This window comes from Penicillium verhagenii (genome assembly GCF_028828195.1).
Source record: "Penicillium verhagenii strain IBT 33310 chromosome Unknown utg000004l_segment0_segment0, whole genome shotgun sequence".
NCBI lineage: Eukaryota > Fungi > Ascomycota > Eurotiomycetes > Eurotiales > Aspergillaceae > Penicillium > Penicillium verhagenii.
Window position 1 is genome coordinate 837,885 of NW_026643168.1, and position 14,231 is coordinate 852,115.

At 50.3% G+C, this 14,231-nt stretch overlaps 5 protein-coding genes across 5 annotated transcripts; 3 read left to right on the forward strand and 2 right to left on the reverse strand.

Moving 5' to 3' along the window:
• Positions 1-102: 102 nt before the first annotated feature.
• Positions 103-6,443, forward strand: N7466_003242 (AP-1 complex accessory protein LAA1; the record flags this gene model as incomplete). Its single annotated transcript, XM_057162639.1, has 4 exons — positions 103-4,179; positions 4,231-4,462; positions 4,513-4,814; positions 4,875-6,443. 4 exons carry the CDS (start codon positions 103-105, stop codon positions 6,441-6,443), a joined length of 6,180 nt encoding a protein of 2,059 aa, XP_057023754.1.
• Positions 6,444-6,839: 396 nt separating this feature from the next.
• N7466_003243 (Zn(II)2Cys6 transcription factor) lies at positions 6,840-8,788 on the forward strand (the record flags this gene model as incomplete). Its single annotated transcript, XM_057162640.1, has 4 exons — positions 6,840-7,036; positions 7,143-7,418; positions 7,502-8,169; positions 8,235-8,788. 4 exons carry the CDS (start codon positions 6,840-6,842, stop codon positions 8,786-8,788), a joined length of 1,695 nt encoding a protein of 564 aa, XP_057023755.1.
• Positions 8,789-8,860: 72 nt separating this feature from the next.
• Positions 8,861-10,529, reverse strand: N7466_003244 (purine-cytosine permease family protein; the record flags this gene model as incomplete). Its single annotated transcript, XM_057162641.1, has 4 exons — positions 8,861-9,343; positions 9,397-10,036; positions 10,110-10,283; positions 10,357-10,529. The coding sequence occupies 4 exons, from the start codon at positions 10,527-10,529 to the stop codon at positions 8,861-8,863; spliced, it is 1,470 nt and encodes a 489-aa protein (XP_057023756.1).
• A 559-nt stretch (positions 10,530-11,088) lies between these two features.
• Positions 11,089-12,294, forward strand: N7466_003245 (uncharacterized protein; the record flags this gene model as incomplete). Its single annotated transcript, XM_057162642.1, has 1 exon — positions 11,089-12,294. The coding sequence occupies one exon, from the start codon at positions 11,089-11,091 to the stop codon at positions 12,292-12,294; it is 1,206 nt and encodes a 401-aa protein (XP_057023757.1).
• A 371-nt stretch (positions 12,295-12,665) lies between these two features.
• Positions 12,666-14,091, reverse strand: N7466_003246 (CCDC90 family protein; the record flags this gene model as incomplete). The annotated part of the gene is made up of 2 exons (XM_057162643.1): positions 12,666-12,847; positions 12,900-14,091. The coding sequence occupies 2 exons, from the start codon at positions 14,089-14,091 to the stop codon at positions 12,666-12,668; spliced, it is 1,374 nt and encodes a 457-aa protein (XP_057023758.1).
• Positions 14,092-14,231: the final 140 nt, after the last annotated feature.

Genomic DNA, 14,231 nt, shown 5'->3' on the forward strand with positions numbered 1-14,231 from the left:
GCGGGCATAAGGAGCCACACATACATACAACATTAATCGTCGTGTTTACAGCCTATCCATTTCTTTTATGGGGGTTGTGAAATACTGAACATAATACTAGCAATGTCTTCATCCGAACCCGCCCCCGCACCCCCAGCGCCTGAAAATGGGGCCCCAGAGCTGGATGTTGCTAAGCTCCATGCTCTCCCCTCCGAACAACAGGACCTCTACCTGCTCACCTTCACCTCCGATCTCCTGCAGTTCATTTGCGGCCTCGATTCCGCTCAACTATCAGCACAACAGAAATCCTTGAAAAAGGAATTGTTCAAGATCTTGACCCTTACCTCCCCCACAATTACGAGAGTCCTCCGCAACAACCTTGGACGATGCTTCGGTACGATCCTCGCGAAAGGGGATCGCGGGATCCTCTTCGAAACAATCACCGATCTTCTGGGCCTCATAAATGCAAGCAAGAGCGAAGCCGATGTGAAGGTTAAGTTCGCCGCGGCGCATTGTCTGGGTGAGGTGTTTGCCACAGCTGGCGAGAGCGCATTCATGCAATCCAACTTCGCAACGGCTAGCATACTGAAGCTGCTCAAATCAGCTAGTAATCATACAGGTCTACGGGGTGTCATATTCTCAGTACTCCGCAAGATCGTGGTGGGCATTGGTCTGCCGATCGACGAGGCGACTGCTCGCGATATTTGGAAGCAAGCGCGCAACGCAGCGACCGGCGATAAGTCTACATTTGTGCAAGTGCATGCATGCCGCTGCCTGGAGCAGTTGATTAATACGACCCCATTTTTTGAGAATGTGAATGACTTTGAGGTTCTGAAGACCATGATGTGGAAGGTCATCGATAGCCCCACTGCACCGGTTCGACATGCCGCCGCGGCCTGTCTTGGCCGTGCTCTGATTAAGCTTCACGCCACAGAAACGCATGTTGCTGCGGCTCCAAAGCCAAAGTCTAAGAAAATGAAGAGAATGTCTAAGATGCCGGGTCCCAGGCCCGGAGATGAAGAAGAAGCCGAGATGTCAGAGTCTTCTGTTGCACCAAAGAAATCCGAATCTCGATTATTCTTCCTTCTTCCAGATCTCTTGCGCCAGCTTTCTTCGCAATATCTAAAGAGTACGACCTCCAATCGCACTCGCGCAGGCATCTGTATGTGCTATAAGTATATCCTACGCAACCTGGGAGAGCAGATTGTCGAGGAGCGATATGGGGAGATTGCCTCCAATCTTTTTATTGAACTCTTAAACCACCCGACCGTTACATACAACCGATTCCGTCTGCTTATGACTCGCAAGTTTGTGAAGACTATTCTCGAGGACACCATTGGCGGTGAAATGCTCCAGGAGAGCAGCCGGCTTAATGCTGCCAAGTGGATAATCAACGAGATCTTGAGGGACTATCCGCAAGTGATCCAAGAACGTCGCGAGCCTAGCAAGTATACGTTGACCAGTGCTGTCAGTGCTTTGTCGTCCCTGATTTCATCACTCGGATCCGCTTTTGCCGTTCATGCCGATAGCTGTCGTGATGCCTTACTTCAGGTCTTACCTCATCCCAGCTACACGGTTCAGATTCATACCGCGCATTGTTTACGCAGCTTTGTGCTTGCTTGTCCCTATCAACTTCTGTCTTGTGTGACCATCTGCATGAATAGCTTGAACAGGGAGATTGGGCAACTCGCTACGCCAAGACAATCATCTCGTCGATGTGTTGGATATGCAAACGGCCTCTCGGCGATGCTGAGCACTTCGCGCCTGCAGCCACTCTATGGAGCTGTTGATGTATTTGCGCGGATATTCTCCCAGGCCACAGAGCTATTGAAGACTAGCGGCACTTGTGAGCTTCGGGTTGCGAGCACCCAAATCCAGGTTGCATGGATCTTGATTGGAGGCCTCATGCCACTTGGACCGAGCTTCGTCAAGATTCACCTCTCCCAACTCATGTTACTTTGGAAGAATGCTCTGCCAAAGCACCTGAAGAAGGAGAACTCTGCCCAGCCAAGCAATTTAGAGACCAGCTTCCTCGCTCATGTGCGAGAATGTGCGTTGAGCGCCCTACTGGTGTTCATGGAATTCAACAGCAAGCTTATCACTGCAGATGGTGCGAAGAGAATTGCTGCCATGTTGCAAAATACCGTCGAATTTTTGGATGATTTGCCGCGGCCTAAGTCCATGGAAGATATTTCTCAACGTCTCCACCCCTCCCTTCAGCTTCATGACTTCACCACGATGGTTCGTCGTCGGGTTCTCCAATGTTTCTCGAAGTTGGTGCATGTTCATCATCCCAGCCATGGCGATATTATCTCCCAGTCTAGTTTGCTAAGTCTGGCTATTTCTTCCTTTGCGGATCCAGATGCCCAGTACAGGCCGTTGGAGAGCTCAATCGCAGCTTCCACGGGTCAGTTTGATGGCTTGTGGGACCTTTGCGACAACTACGGCTTTGGAGTGACCGGACTTGCTCGAGAATACATCTTGGCGGCGTTGTCTGGAACCCACGGAAGTGAAAATACGCCAACGTGGTCTGCAATTGATTCTGCCGATGATGTTGCTGATGATGCTCTGACTTTCCCTGTGTGCCAAGCCAGCGAGCACGACTCGGTGCTTCTGTACAGCTTGCGAGATGGTGATTCTCTCGTAGTGGATCCCCCGACTACTGGTGTTGTCAACTCTGCAATTGACCTGTTTTCGGTTGCTATTGCTTTGCACTCCCCTAAGATTCAAGAAAGTAGCGTTGAGCAGATTGCCTCATTCCTGACATCTCCGGCTCTTCAAAGGAATCCGGGACGCAAGGCCGCTTTGGGTGTGAACGTTGCTGTGGCCCTTCTGCACGCCCTCAAAGTTGCAGTGAAGGAAACAGACTTCGTGGCTGGAAAATTGAGTACATCGACGGAAAAGCCCTTGCAAGAGCTCATTCAGAAATTCACCATCGATGCCGACCCTATCGTTCGAACAATTGGTGTGGAGGCACTGGGTCGTTTGTGCGATAGTGCCGGGAACTCCTTGACTAATACCCAGGTCAATTGGCTTGTGGACACCATTGTTGCAAACCGAGAGCCAAATGCCCGCGCTGGCTGTGCTGCTGCCCTTGGATGCATCCATTCACAGGTCGGTGGTATGGCAGCTGGTCTGCATCTCAAGACCATTGTTGGAGTTCTAATGTCTCTTTGCAATGATCCTCACCCAGTTGTCCATTTCTGGGCTCTTGGTGGATTGGAAAGAGTGGCCAACTCTGCAGGTCTGACATTTTCTCCATTTGCCTCTAGTTCATTGGGCATGTTGGCTCAGCTATACAACGCTGATACTCACAATGAAGAATGCGCAGCCTTGGCGACTTCTAATATCGAAATGTCATTCTTAACGCCTGTTGTTATTGGTCGATGCGTTGATTCGCTCATCAATGTTCTTGGCCCAGATTTGCAAGATATTGCAAAGACTCGCAACCTCATTCTGACTCTCCTCCGGCAATTCCAGTTGGAAGAAAACGCTGCTTTGGTCACCGAGAGCTCCAAATGCTTAGATCACTTCTCCCTTTATGCCTCGAGCTATGTGGATTTCCCTGGATACGTGAAACGTTTGCAGAAGGAGCTTCGAGCAAACAACTCATTTATGCGAGACGTGGCTGTGCGTGGTCTAAGCAATTTGATGAAGCGTGACGCCACATCCGTGGTGCAGACTGCAAGCGAGACTCTTGAAGATGATATTTGGCTTGCATTCGATGATGCGCCGGATAACCTTCCAATCAAGACTATGATTCAGGAATGGCTGCAACAAACAGCACTTACAGAGACCGAGCTGTGGATTCAGCGTTGCCAGAACATCATGACCAAGACCCGTAATAAGGTGGAAGTGCTACCAACCACAGCAATCCAGACGGCTGCGGCTGACATTCCGGACGACGAAGTCGCTGGCTTCGCCTCTGCTGCCGCCGGAGATAACCAAGGCGACCCTACAAACGGAGCTATCACCGGCCAGGAATTCCTAAAGTGGCAAACGCGCAACTTTGCCATGGCCTGCCTTTCCGAGCTTCTAGCGACAGTACAGGAAGCTATTTTGCCTGATCAATCAATTCCTGCAGAGCTGGCCCTTCAATCCAAAGTCGGGGATATCGTCAGAATGGCATTTTCAGCTTCGACTGCTAATGTTATCGAGCTCCGCGTGTGGGGTTTAAAGATTATTGATCAAGTTTTGACCGTACGTTCCCTTTATCTTACGATGATGATCACATTGCTTACCCATTTATAGATGTTTGGCAAGACCCCAGACCCAGATTTCGCCGAGGCGTCTTTGCTTGAGCAGTACCAGGCCCAAATCGGCTCTGCTCTCACTCCTGCGTTTGCGGCCGACTCGTCACCTGAGCTAGCTTCTGAGGCAATTAACGTCTCGGCCACTTTCATTGCGACTGGAATTGTCACAAACGTGGATCGGATGGGAAGAATCCTAAAACTTTTGGTCCTTGGCCTCGAAAACTTCTCGAGTACGTGCGTCCCTTCAAAAATATCTGTTAAACGCTAACGTTTTCTGTAGGAGATCCCGAGACTACTAATATTGGCGATTTGAAAGGCTTGAACTCAAACGCCCGGGTTATGGTCAAGCTAGCCCTCTTTTCTGCTTGGGCCAGGCTTCAGATTGCCAGTATTGATCAGGAATACCTCAACCAGGTCGTTCAGCCTTACGTTGCCAAGCTCACTCCACTTTGGCTTGCCTCTCTCCAGGAGTATGCTCGGCTGCGCTTCGAGCCAGATATTTCTGGTGCGTTAGGCACAAGCACTCAAAGTAATGATTTGGATGAGGTTTACGCTGCATTGAACCGTGAGACATTGCTCAAGGTATGTCTTGTTCCCGGAGATCTTTATTCTATTGGGCTTGATTGTTAACACATTGAGTAGTTCTACCAAGATACCTGGCTCAATCTCGTTGATGCAATTGCTGGCCTGGTTGAAAAAGACATTGACTTTGTTTTCGATGCGTTGGATGGCAAGTTGCAGCTGCCAGAGGAATCCGACAAAGCCAAGGAAGATGAAAACAAAGAAGGCCAAGAACTTACTAAAACCGATTCTGAAGGCAAGGGCCATGATATCAATTATCGTGAGGAGCCTGTCGCATTCTTCTTTGTTCTGTTTGGCCTTGCCTTCGAGTCTCTAGTCGACCAAGGAACTTCTCCTTCACAGCGCCTCGCAATCCTCCAGGCTCTCAAACGAATTCTTCGGCCCATTATCTCTGGAAATGCTATCTACCAAGATGCCATTTTCTCAGAGACTATGGATACCTTTGACCGGCTCGTCTTGACAGAGAGCACACCCATCCAGACCGTCATTGTGGGCATTGCGCAGAATCTCTCGCTTGACCATCCTGCGGCGCAAAGTGACCAGGAGCGGAGTGATCATCTGTCGGATGATATCGAGCAGCTGTTTGAGTTGACTAGAAGTATCATTCTGGTTCTTGCAGGCATGCTCCCCAACCTTCGTGAATCAACGCCTCTAGCACGGTTCAACGTGTCTTCGGATGATTCCTTGGCTCTCATTCGCTTAGCACTGCGCTCTCTCGTTGATGTTGCGTCTGTGTTCCCTTCCATCATCCGCAACGACCTTCATGCTTGTATCCTTCATATTTTCACCACAATTCTCGCAACTGGAATCTGCCAGACCGAAGTTGTACCACAAGCTCTTCCAATTTTCCGACAGTTCATCTACGGAATAACACACTCGCCCGAAGTCGGAGACGACATGGATGTGGTTACTTACCAGATGCGAGGATGTCTTACCCGCTTCTTGACTATTCTCACAATTGCCCAGCGTCGCGAGTCGGAAACTTCCATGCCCTGCGCCAAAAATACCCTTTTGGCTATCACTTTCCTGATTACAGCAGGTGGACATGTCCTGCCGCCACAAGATCCACTCATCACGCGCGTCCTCGACGAGCTCCTCGATTGTCTCCAAGACGTCGGCCTCGCCACCGTTGCCGCGAGCTGCCTTCGCTCGATCGTGCTCAAGCCTAGCCCCCGTTATACTACCGATGATGTGATCTCCCGATACCTCCTTCCGCGTCTAATCGCGTTCCTCGTTGGCTGCCCATCCGACGCAGGGGAAGTTCCGACCGACCCAGAGAACTCGCGAACAGTCATTGCTCGCACGCTCGTGTCCTGCGTGTCTAACTCGACATTCTCCCCGGCTGAGGTCCCAGCTGCCGTCTCGCTAGTAATGTCCGCATTGCTAGCCCGGGCTCATCGCGAGGGACCGTCAGTCCACAAGGAATCTGCTGGCCATCTCCTTGAACTAGCCAAAGCAGACCAGGTCAGTTTCCGGTCCTTAGTGGCGAGTATGAATGCAGACCAAAAATCTCTTCTGGAGGACGTTCTCCGCAGTGCTGGTATTGGAGCCAGTGCCTCGGCGGACGGTGAAGCAAATGATAATGTACCGCAAGCTGCACCAAGTATTGCTCTGCGCATGGATTTCTAGATGCACCTGTACCTACTGTTGTGTGTTGATGTGATATGATGTGAATGCGATAGTGCACAAATATATAGACCACGAAATGTTATTGTCATTTTTAAAACCCTCTTGGTAAACTACTAGATTGATAATCTTCACTTATATTGTACTAGTTCATGCCACTCAGAGCAAACTTAATCTTTTGAGTCCGAGCAAGACCGAGATCTAATTAAATCGGACCGTCCTAGTTGGGTAACTCGTGGCGCGCTTATGTTATCCAATCAGGTGACGCCATAAGCTTCTCGTGAACATTCTTGTTAACGCTTCTCAATGTGCCTGCATTAAATTCACTTTGATCTTTTTTTCATTCGTTTGGGCAGATATTATTCTTCCACAACTGCTGTGGTGTGAGTATTGTTCACAATGCCTCCAGATCGAGGCCGCGCCTCCCGAGCGTGCGTTTCATGCAGGAAACAAAAGACTAGGTGCTATGAGCCTAGTCTCCCCGGGAAAGCATGTTTACGATGCGAAAGACTTCACCAGAAATGTTCTCTAACGCAAGTTTCCGAACAAATCCAGGATGAAGAGCCATCGACTCCACTTTCGGGGACAGATGCACGGTATGAATCGACTCATGAATATAATTATCCTGCCCCACATTAGTGCACATGTGCATGCACCCCAGAGACGCGAAAGTTTTGCATTTTGACATTCGGATATGTATAGACTGGAAAAATTGGAAAAAACAATGGCAGCTCTCCTCGATCGTTTAGGAGAGGGTCCATCAGCTCCCGATGATCAAGAGTCCAGCAGAGCAAGCGCACTGACGACACCGGAAGCTGGAGAAGCCGCGTACAAAGACACGGAATCTTCCGCCCCTGTCATGGTCATCCGGGATTTGGCTACGGACACAGGGCTTAAATCTGCACCAGATACGCGATCTCTCGAGACCGTTTTGAATGATCTTATTGCCCCCGATCTAGCTTTAACTCTTGTCACAATGTATGGTTTGTGAATTCGGCTATCTAAATCATATCATTTATGCATATGCCAGCCTCGAGTCTCATGCTGACGTTGATTACCAGTTTTCTTGAGTACTATGGACGCTGGATCCTGTATGACCCAGAAGGCGATCCGGGTGCTCTCTTGCCCCGTGTGAAAAAATCACCCCTGCTTTTTTGCGCGTGTTGTTTGATCGCTGTGCGGCATACGTCCGAAGAATTAGCAGCAACTCTGGCCCCTAGGCTTTATGAGTGCGCTCGGTCTTTTGTTTCGAGTACAATTCTGGTCGCCCCGCAGTGTATTGAGTTCTTCCAGGCAACTCTTATTCTTTGCATGTGGTCTACGACTGTAGGCCAGGTGCCCTTGAGTATCGATACATGGCTTTTGAGTGGGTTTGCCCTCCAGCATAGTCAATCAAGCCCCTTATTTGCCGCAGTGACCTCTCAATCTCTACCATCGATTAAAATGGATGAGAAGACTCTGGATCGCTGCTGCCTATGGAACCATCTTTGCCTGGCACATTTGCATTATTGTGTGGGCACAAGTCGCAGATCTATGCTGCAAGCCTGGCAAATTGAGCGGTGTCGGAGTATTATTGATTCCGACCATGCGACTAACTTTGAAGTACGAATGGTTGCTGAGATAAACCTCTATTGGATCGTCTACGGACGGTTGATTGAAGAATCGGTGGATTTACTCAAGTCGGTTTCTGAATTGCAGACATGGAAGAGACAATGGGAATTTGTGATTGGTATGTGGAAACTCGTTTCTTTCTGACTACCAAACGTGGTATGATGCTGATAATGTAATGTGCAGAGCAACCGAGATCTCAGTTCTTGTTGATGGGGTTCCACTTCTCCAATCTCCTGCTCTACGAGCATGCTTTAAAATCCAAAACTGCTCGTGCTCAAGAGTCGGTCGTATCGGAAATGGTCCGCCACTCTACAGCTATCGTGCACCTAGCTATGGACACAGTGGATGAACGTACGCGACACCTGACTGATCACATCTACCATATGATCACATTCGCAGCAATTGTTCTTTGTCGGTTGCTCAACAAATATGAGAATCAAGTGAGCATGACATGTAATCCTCAAGAGTTGGATGATCTCATCCAAAGTCTTGTTGATTGGCTACATTGCATAGGTCTACCCTGCCATGCTGCCCACGCTTTGGGTAATATCATATCTAAAGTGCAGCAGAAATTACGTCCTCGGGTTGAAATTCTGCCAGAGCCAATAGAGTTCCCGGAAGAGAGCTTCAATAACTACTTCTTCCCGGAGTTTTTGGGGCTTGGCCCTTCAAATGATGGGAATTGGGATTTATTGCCAGATTTGGGTTTCTTCCAACAAAGTCCTTCGAATACTTGATAGACGCAATACACCGCAACAGGAAATCAAGGACATACACGCAGAATTAATGATTTCACCAGGCGTGGCATATTAAAAGCCTGCATGTCTTTTCTCGGCCCAGCGAAGCAATGGAAAAGTTATGGCCGACAAGGCAAATGTCAGCTCATGACCGATATTCGCACCACGGCCGATCAACGACGCAATCGGTCCAGAATACCAGGTGACATGCATTCCAAGGGCAGCCCCCACAAATCCGAAGCAAAACGCCCCTGCCGATGCCCATCCAAATGGCAAGGCTGCCGGATTGTTCCAGGCATCCAGGTCATACGCCGTCCAGCGCCGGCGGAAAATGAAGTGCTCCTCCATCACAACTGTAGCATGGATGACTGTCCAATATCCAATGACACTGAGGAAGGTCTGCAGAGCGTCATCGAAATACTTGGCTGCGCAGCAGCCGACAATCACTGCAACCACCGACCCAATTGTCACCAACACCACTCGTGGAATTCGGATTGCCCAAGAACCAAGATTTTGAGCGTGCAAAGCGAAGGAGTAATTATTTGGTATATTGTTCTTGCCATGCGTTAGCCTAACGAAAGTCATTCCTGGAATCGAATTCAGCTTACCGGAATCGAGCTCAATGCCGCGAGAACCATCAGAAACTTTCCAAACCCACCCGCTGGCTTCAATGCCATCTCGAGCAATCCTCCAATTGAGGAAACTGAATAAGCATCTTTCCATTCGACACTTGTCACAGTCCCAGAATATAAAGCTGCACCTAGTGATTGAACCAAGACACTAGGGACGAAGATACCCACGTACGTCGCACTGAAGATCTTCCATCGCGGAGTATCATGCGGCATACGAACATTATAGTCTGCAGCACAATTGACCCACGAAAGTGAAAACGAAAATATACTTGCCATGTAAGAAAGCACGGCGGCCGCTCTATCCGCGCCCTCGAGGTGTTTCGAGCTCGCGGTCGTAAATGACGATGCGCCCGTCCCGGCAGCAACGCACCACACGATGAACGGGAGGATCCAGATGAACGTGTCTAGACGATGGATCCATGTTATCCCTAGTGCGCATATAACCCACACCAGTGTACATATGATGATGACACCGGCCCAGGTGGGACATTTTCCGTTCGATAGTGCGTTGAGGACGGAGGCTCCTGAAATGGAGTTTATGGCGTTCCAGCCAGTCGTTGCAATCATCGAGAATACCACGACAAGCATGTTACCCCAGTAGCCGAAGGAATACCGCCTGTCAGAAGACATATAACAATCAGTTCCAGATACGTAAAATTATGAGATGTCACAATCAAATATTTACTCACGAAAAGGTTGTCATTCGCAACCCTGTCAGTCCGGCTGTAGCTGTCCAAGCTGGGAGGAGATCGCTGAATAGATTGACCACTACAATCACAATGAAGCAATCCCAGAATCCTAGGCCCATGGAGCCGCCCAGTGACCCGATGTTGAGAGTGGCAATTGCCATGTTGGCGCTGAACCTATAATTGTGAAAATATTACTTAGCAAAGTCCCACGACACTAGAGACATGCTTGTAAGAGTCTGATACTTACCAGAATGTAGCAGCATGCCAGAATTTAGTAGTATGCTGCTTTCTCTCATCATCCGTGACACGCTCAATACCTCCCTCCTCGATGGAGAGTCTTCTGGGAAACCATGACTGTCTCTTCAAAGACTCTTCATTATCAGAGGCGCCTTTATCTGCAGGTGGTATAGAGTGGTTCATAATCACGATAGAGAAAGATAACGATCTGCGGATCTTTCTATCTGTCCTCCTCCCCCCGGACAAGCCCTTCTATATCTACTATTTCTCCTATTGTTGATATACCCATGCCTCTAGGGCTCTATGATAAGCATATAGGAGGCGTATCTGACGCCATCACGACTATACTTCCCAGCTACGAATAACGCGGCTTCTTTTGATACTCGGATGACCCACCGGGTACATACCCCGGAGCATTGTATAATTGTATCGGGACTACGGCTACAATAGAACCTACTCGACAAGCAAGCTCCTAGACACGTTTTCGTCTCGTATCCGAAAAGTATATAACTCGCCTCCTCCGTATTTACCCCGGTGGGTCTGTCAACGCACCATCTTGGCCTCCACTTATCAACCGCGGCATGCCGCGGCATGCCGGTCCACAAGCCCTAAGTACAATCCAACAGAAATCGCATCATCCTCACACCATTTTTCTAAGATAAATTGCAAAGACCCAGCCAATTTCCCTGAAGTAAACCCATTCCCTCCAGCTTCCCAATTCAATACCCTCCAAAAACTCACAATGGAACAGCAAACCCTCCGCCGCCGCGGCCTCGGTCTCCGCGGCCTGGACACCAAAAGAGTCACACCAGGCTACGTCCTCTACACGCCCCTAACCTCCAACACCGCGCACCTAGTCTCAACAACAGGCAAAGAAGTGCACAGCTGGACACTCCCACACCGCGCAGGCCGACACGCCCGCCTCCTCCCAAACGGCACACTCGCCTACAATGGCGCGCACCCCGAATCACCCGCCCTCTTCCCAATGTGGGCCAAATACCGCGGCGGCATGATGCTGCAGCTCGACGCTGCCGGCACCATCCTCCGCCAGTACTCGGATCCCTACGCGCACCACGACCAGAACCACCTAGCGGACGGCACAATCCTCTACACGACCGTCGAGCCCCTCACGGCAGCGGAAGCGGCCCGCGTCCGCGGCGGCATCCCAGGCAGCGAGGCGCCCAGCGGCACGATCTACGCCGACTGCATCAAGCACGTGGACCCGTGGACCGTCTCGAACGTGTCCTCGTCCGCCGACTTCGATGGCACGGGCACCGGCACCGGCGGCGCCAAGCTCCTCTGGTCGTGGCGCGCGATCGACCATCTGGACCCCGAGGCTTTCGCCGCGCACGCGCACTACCCGCGCGAACACTGGCCGCTCATCAACAGCGTCTCGTTCAACGGGCAGGGCGACGTGATTGCGTCGACGCGCAATGCGTCGAGTGTTTTTGTGATTTCGCGCGCGAACGGGCAGGTGGGATGGAGTGTTGGTGCGCCGATTGTGTGCCAGCAGCATTGTGCGCATGAGATCAATGAGGAGGGCGATATGCTTGTGCTGGATAATGGGGTTTTTAGGCCGGGGTTCTCGGTGCCGTTTTCGCGGGCGCTGGTTGTCAGTCGCGAGAAGGAGGTTAAGTGGGAGTATAGGGATTTGTCGACGGGGGGTTTGGGATTCTTCACGCCGTTTATGGGCTCTGCGCAGATGTTGGCCGGGGGCAATGTGCTGGTTTGCGAGGCGGCTAGTGGAAGGATTTTTGAGGTTACGAGGGGTGGGGAGGTGGTTTGGGAGTTTGTTGTGCCTCAGTTGAGGGATTATAGGGGGGTAATGGGGGATGAGGAGCTTGGGGAGATGGAGCGCATTGGGTTTTCGAATCAGAGTAATGCGGTTTTTAGGGCTTATAAGTATCTTCCTGAGGAGATTCCGTGGTTGAAGGTTGAGGGGAACTGAGTATATCAGACAAGAGTGAAGGATGGATGTCTATGTTGATGGTCTGGAGATGCATATAACTCTCCAATGTTGAAAAGCGTATATAGAATATAGAATTTCTTTCAAATGTTGAAAAGTGGCCAAGGAATACTTGGGCATTCCAAGCACTGTATACATCAATTATAGAACGGGGTGCTTGGATTAGGGGATCTATGTAATACTGTAACATTTGTCATGTATAGTCTGGGTATCTGAATCTATTGGTGTTGGTGTTGTACAGGTAATCTCAATTACAGAGATATCGCTCAAAAAGTATGAGAGGGTAAATGAATGACCGGCGTGTATGTGGTGTTGTCGGAAAAAGGTGAATAGTAGGGACTGGATCAATGTGCTCAGCCCATAGACTCGCCAAGGTGCTCCACGGCAACAGAAGGCGTCTTAGACTGGTTTGCGGGTTGAACAACGACGCGAGTTTCTTTCTTGACCTCATTGACAGGCTTTTCAACCTCGACTGTCTTGGTCGGCTCATGTGGCTTGCGAGTTGAGGCGTACTTGAGGAACAGGATCATCATGACTAGAAAGCCGGTTAGTGTTGGAAACAAAATTATGCCAGAGATATAACTTACAAGCGCATGTAGCAACGGCCATAGCAGCGCGTCGTGTCAAAATCCATCTGAGACCTTCGATTTCGCTCTTTCCATCGCTGGTGAGAGAGACAGTAATCTTGTAGTTCAACTCTTGATCCGAAGTGTCGATAATGCGTTGTTGTTCTCGAGTGCTCATCTTATGGTCATTGAACATGCCCTTAATCTCATCTTTCATGCCCGAAAGCTCCTGGTTCAGGCGTTGGGAGAGTATATCCGTCTCATGTTCCAGCTGGCCCCGAGACGCTCTTTGGCGTTGAACTTCGGAGCCACGGGCCGTTTCAAGCGACTGCTGAAGCTCCGAGCAGGCTGCTTTGAACAAATATGACTCGTTCTCTATGTCTGATTTGGAGGTCAAGCTCTGCTGAGCGAAATCGAGATTCTTTTGCAGGATGGTTCGTACTGCTTTCATAATTGTCGTGGATTGCTCGTTGGTGAAGCCGCCCCTGGATAGATCTCGAACGAGGGAATAGGTATCGAAATGGTGCACATACGGTGCTGGGGACATGTGGGGAGGTTTGTGCTCGGCGTTGGATGGGTCCGTAGGTGTGAGATAGTTTGATGGAGAGGGCATGTGATAGACTTCTTCGAATGAGCTGTTGGTGTTGGCATAAGGAGACAACTGAGCCATTTCTTCTCCCAAATCTTCAAATGGAAACGAAGCGGAAGCGCTGGCTGTGGTCTCGCTGTCCGATCCTTTCTCCTGGGGTTCCTCTGTGGCAGCCGAAGTACTGCCTTTGGTGGAGTCCGCTGCAGCCTGCTCAGATAGAGACGCAGCTGCAGCGTCAGCCGTATCGGTTTGAGGTTCTGACGACTGTGGGTCCTCGGCCTGTTTTTCTTGCTGCGGTGTTTCTTGTTCCTGTGGTGGTGGTTGCGATAATGACTGATCCGGCGCCGAAGCAGTCCCCTCTGTGCTGTTTACCTCCTCACTTGTTGCCGCAGTGGAGTCCGCAGCTTGCGCTTGGGAGTATTCTTGCGACTGCAAGTGTGGAGGTACTTTCGGTTCAACAGCTGGTCCATATCGGCGCTGGTAGGCTTGCTGTGTGTGGCGACGACTGAAGTGAAATGGCCTGCGGAGGCTAGAAGATGGAATGGAGCGGTAGAGCCGTAGTTCACATGGTCGGATGGCGCGTAAAAGATTTGGATAAAGAAAGGACAACCGGGTCGTGGTCATTGTGAGGGTGTTTGAAGAAGAGAGAATGGTTTCCCGTCGGCGAAGTTCGTGTGACTCTTCGAGTGACTTCATCTCCCCCGCGGAAAGGGAAACGATGACTAAGCCATCCCGCATCACTCATCTTCCCTGTGATTGGCCAA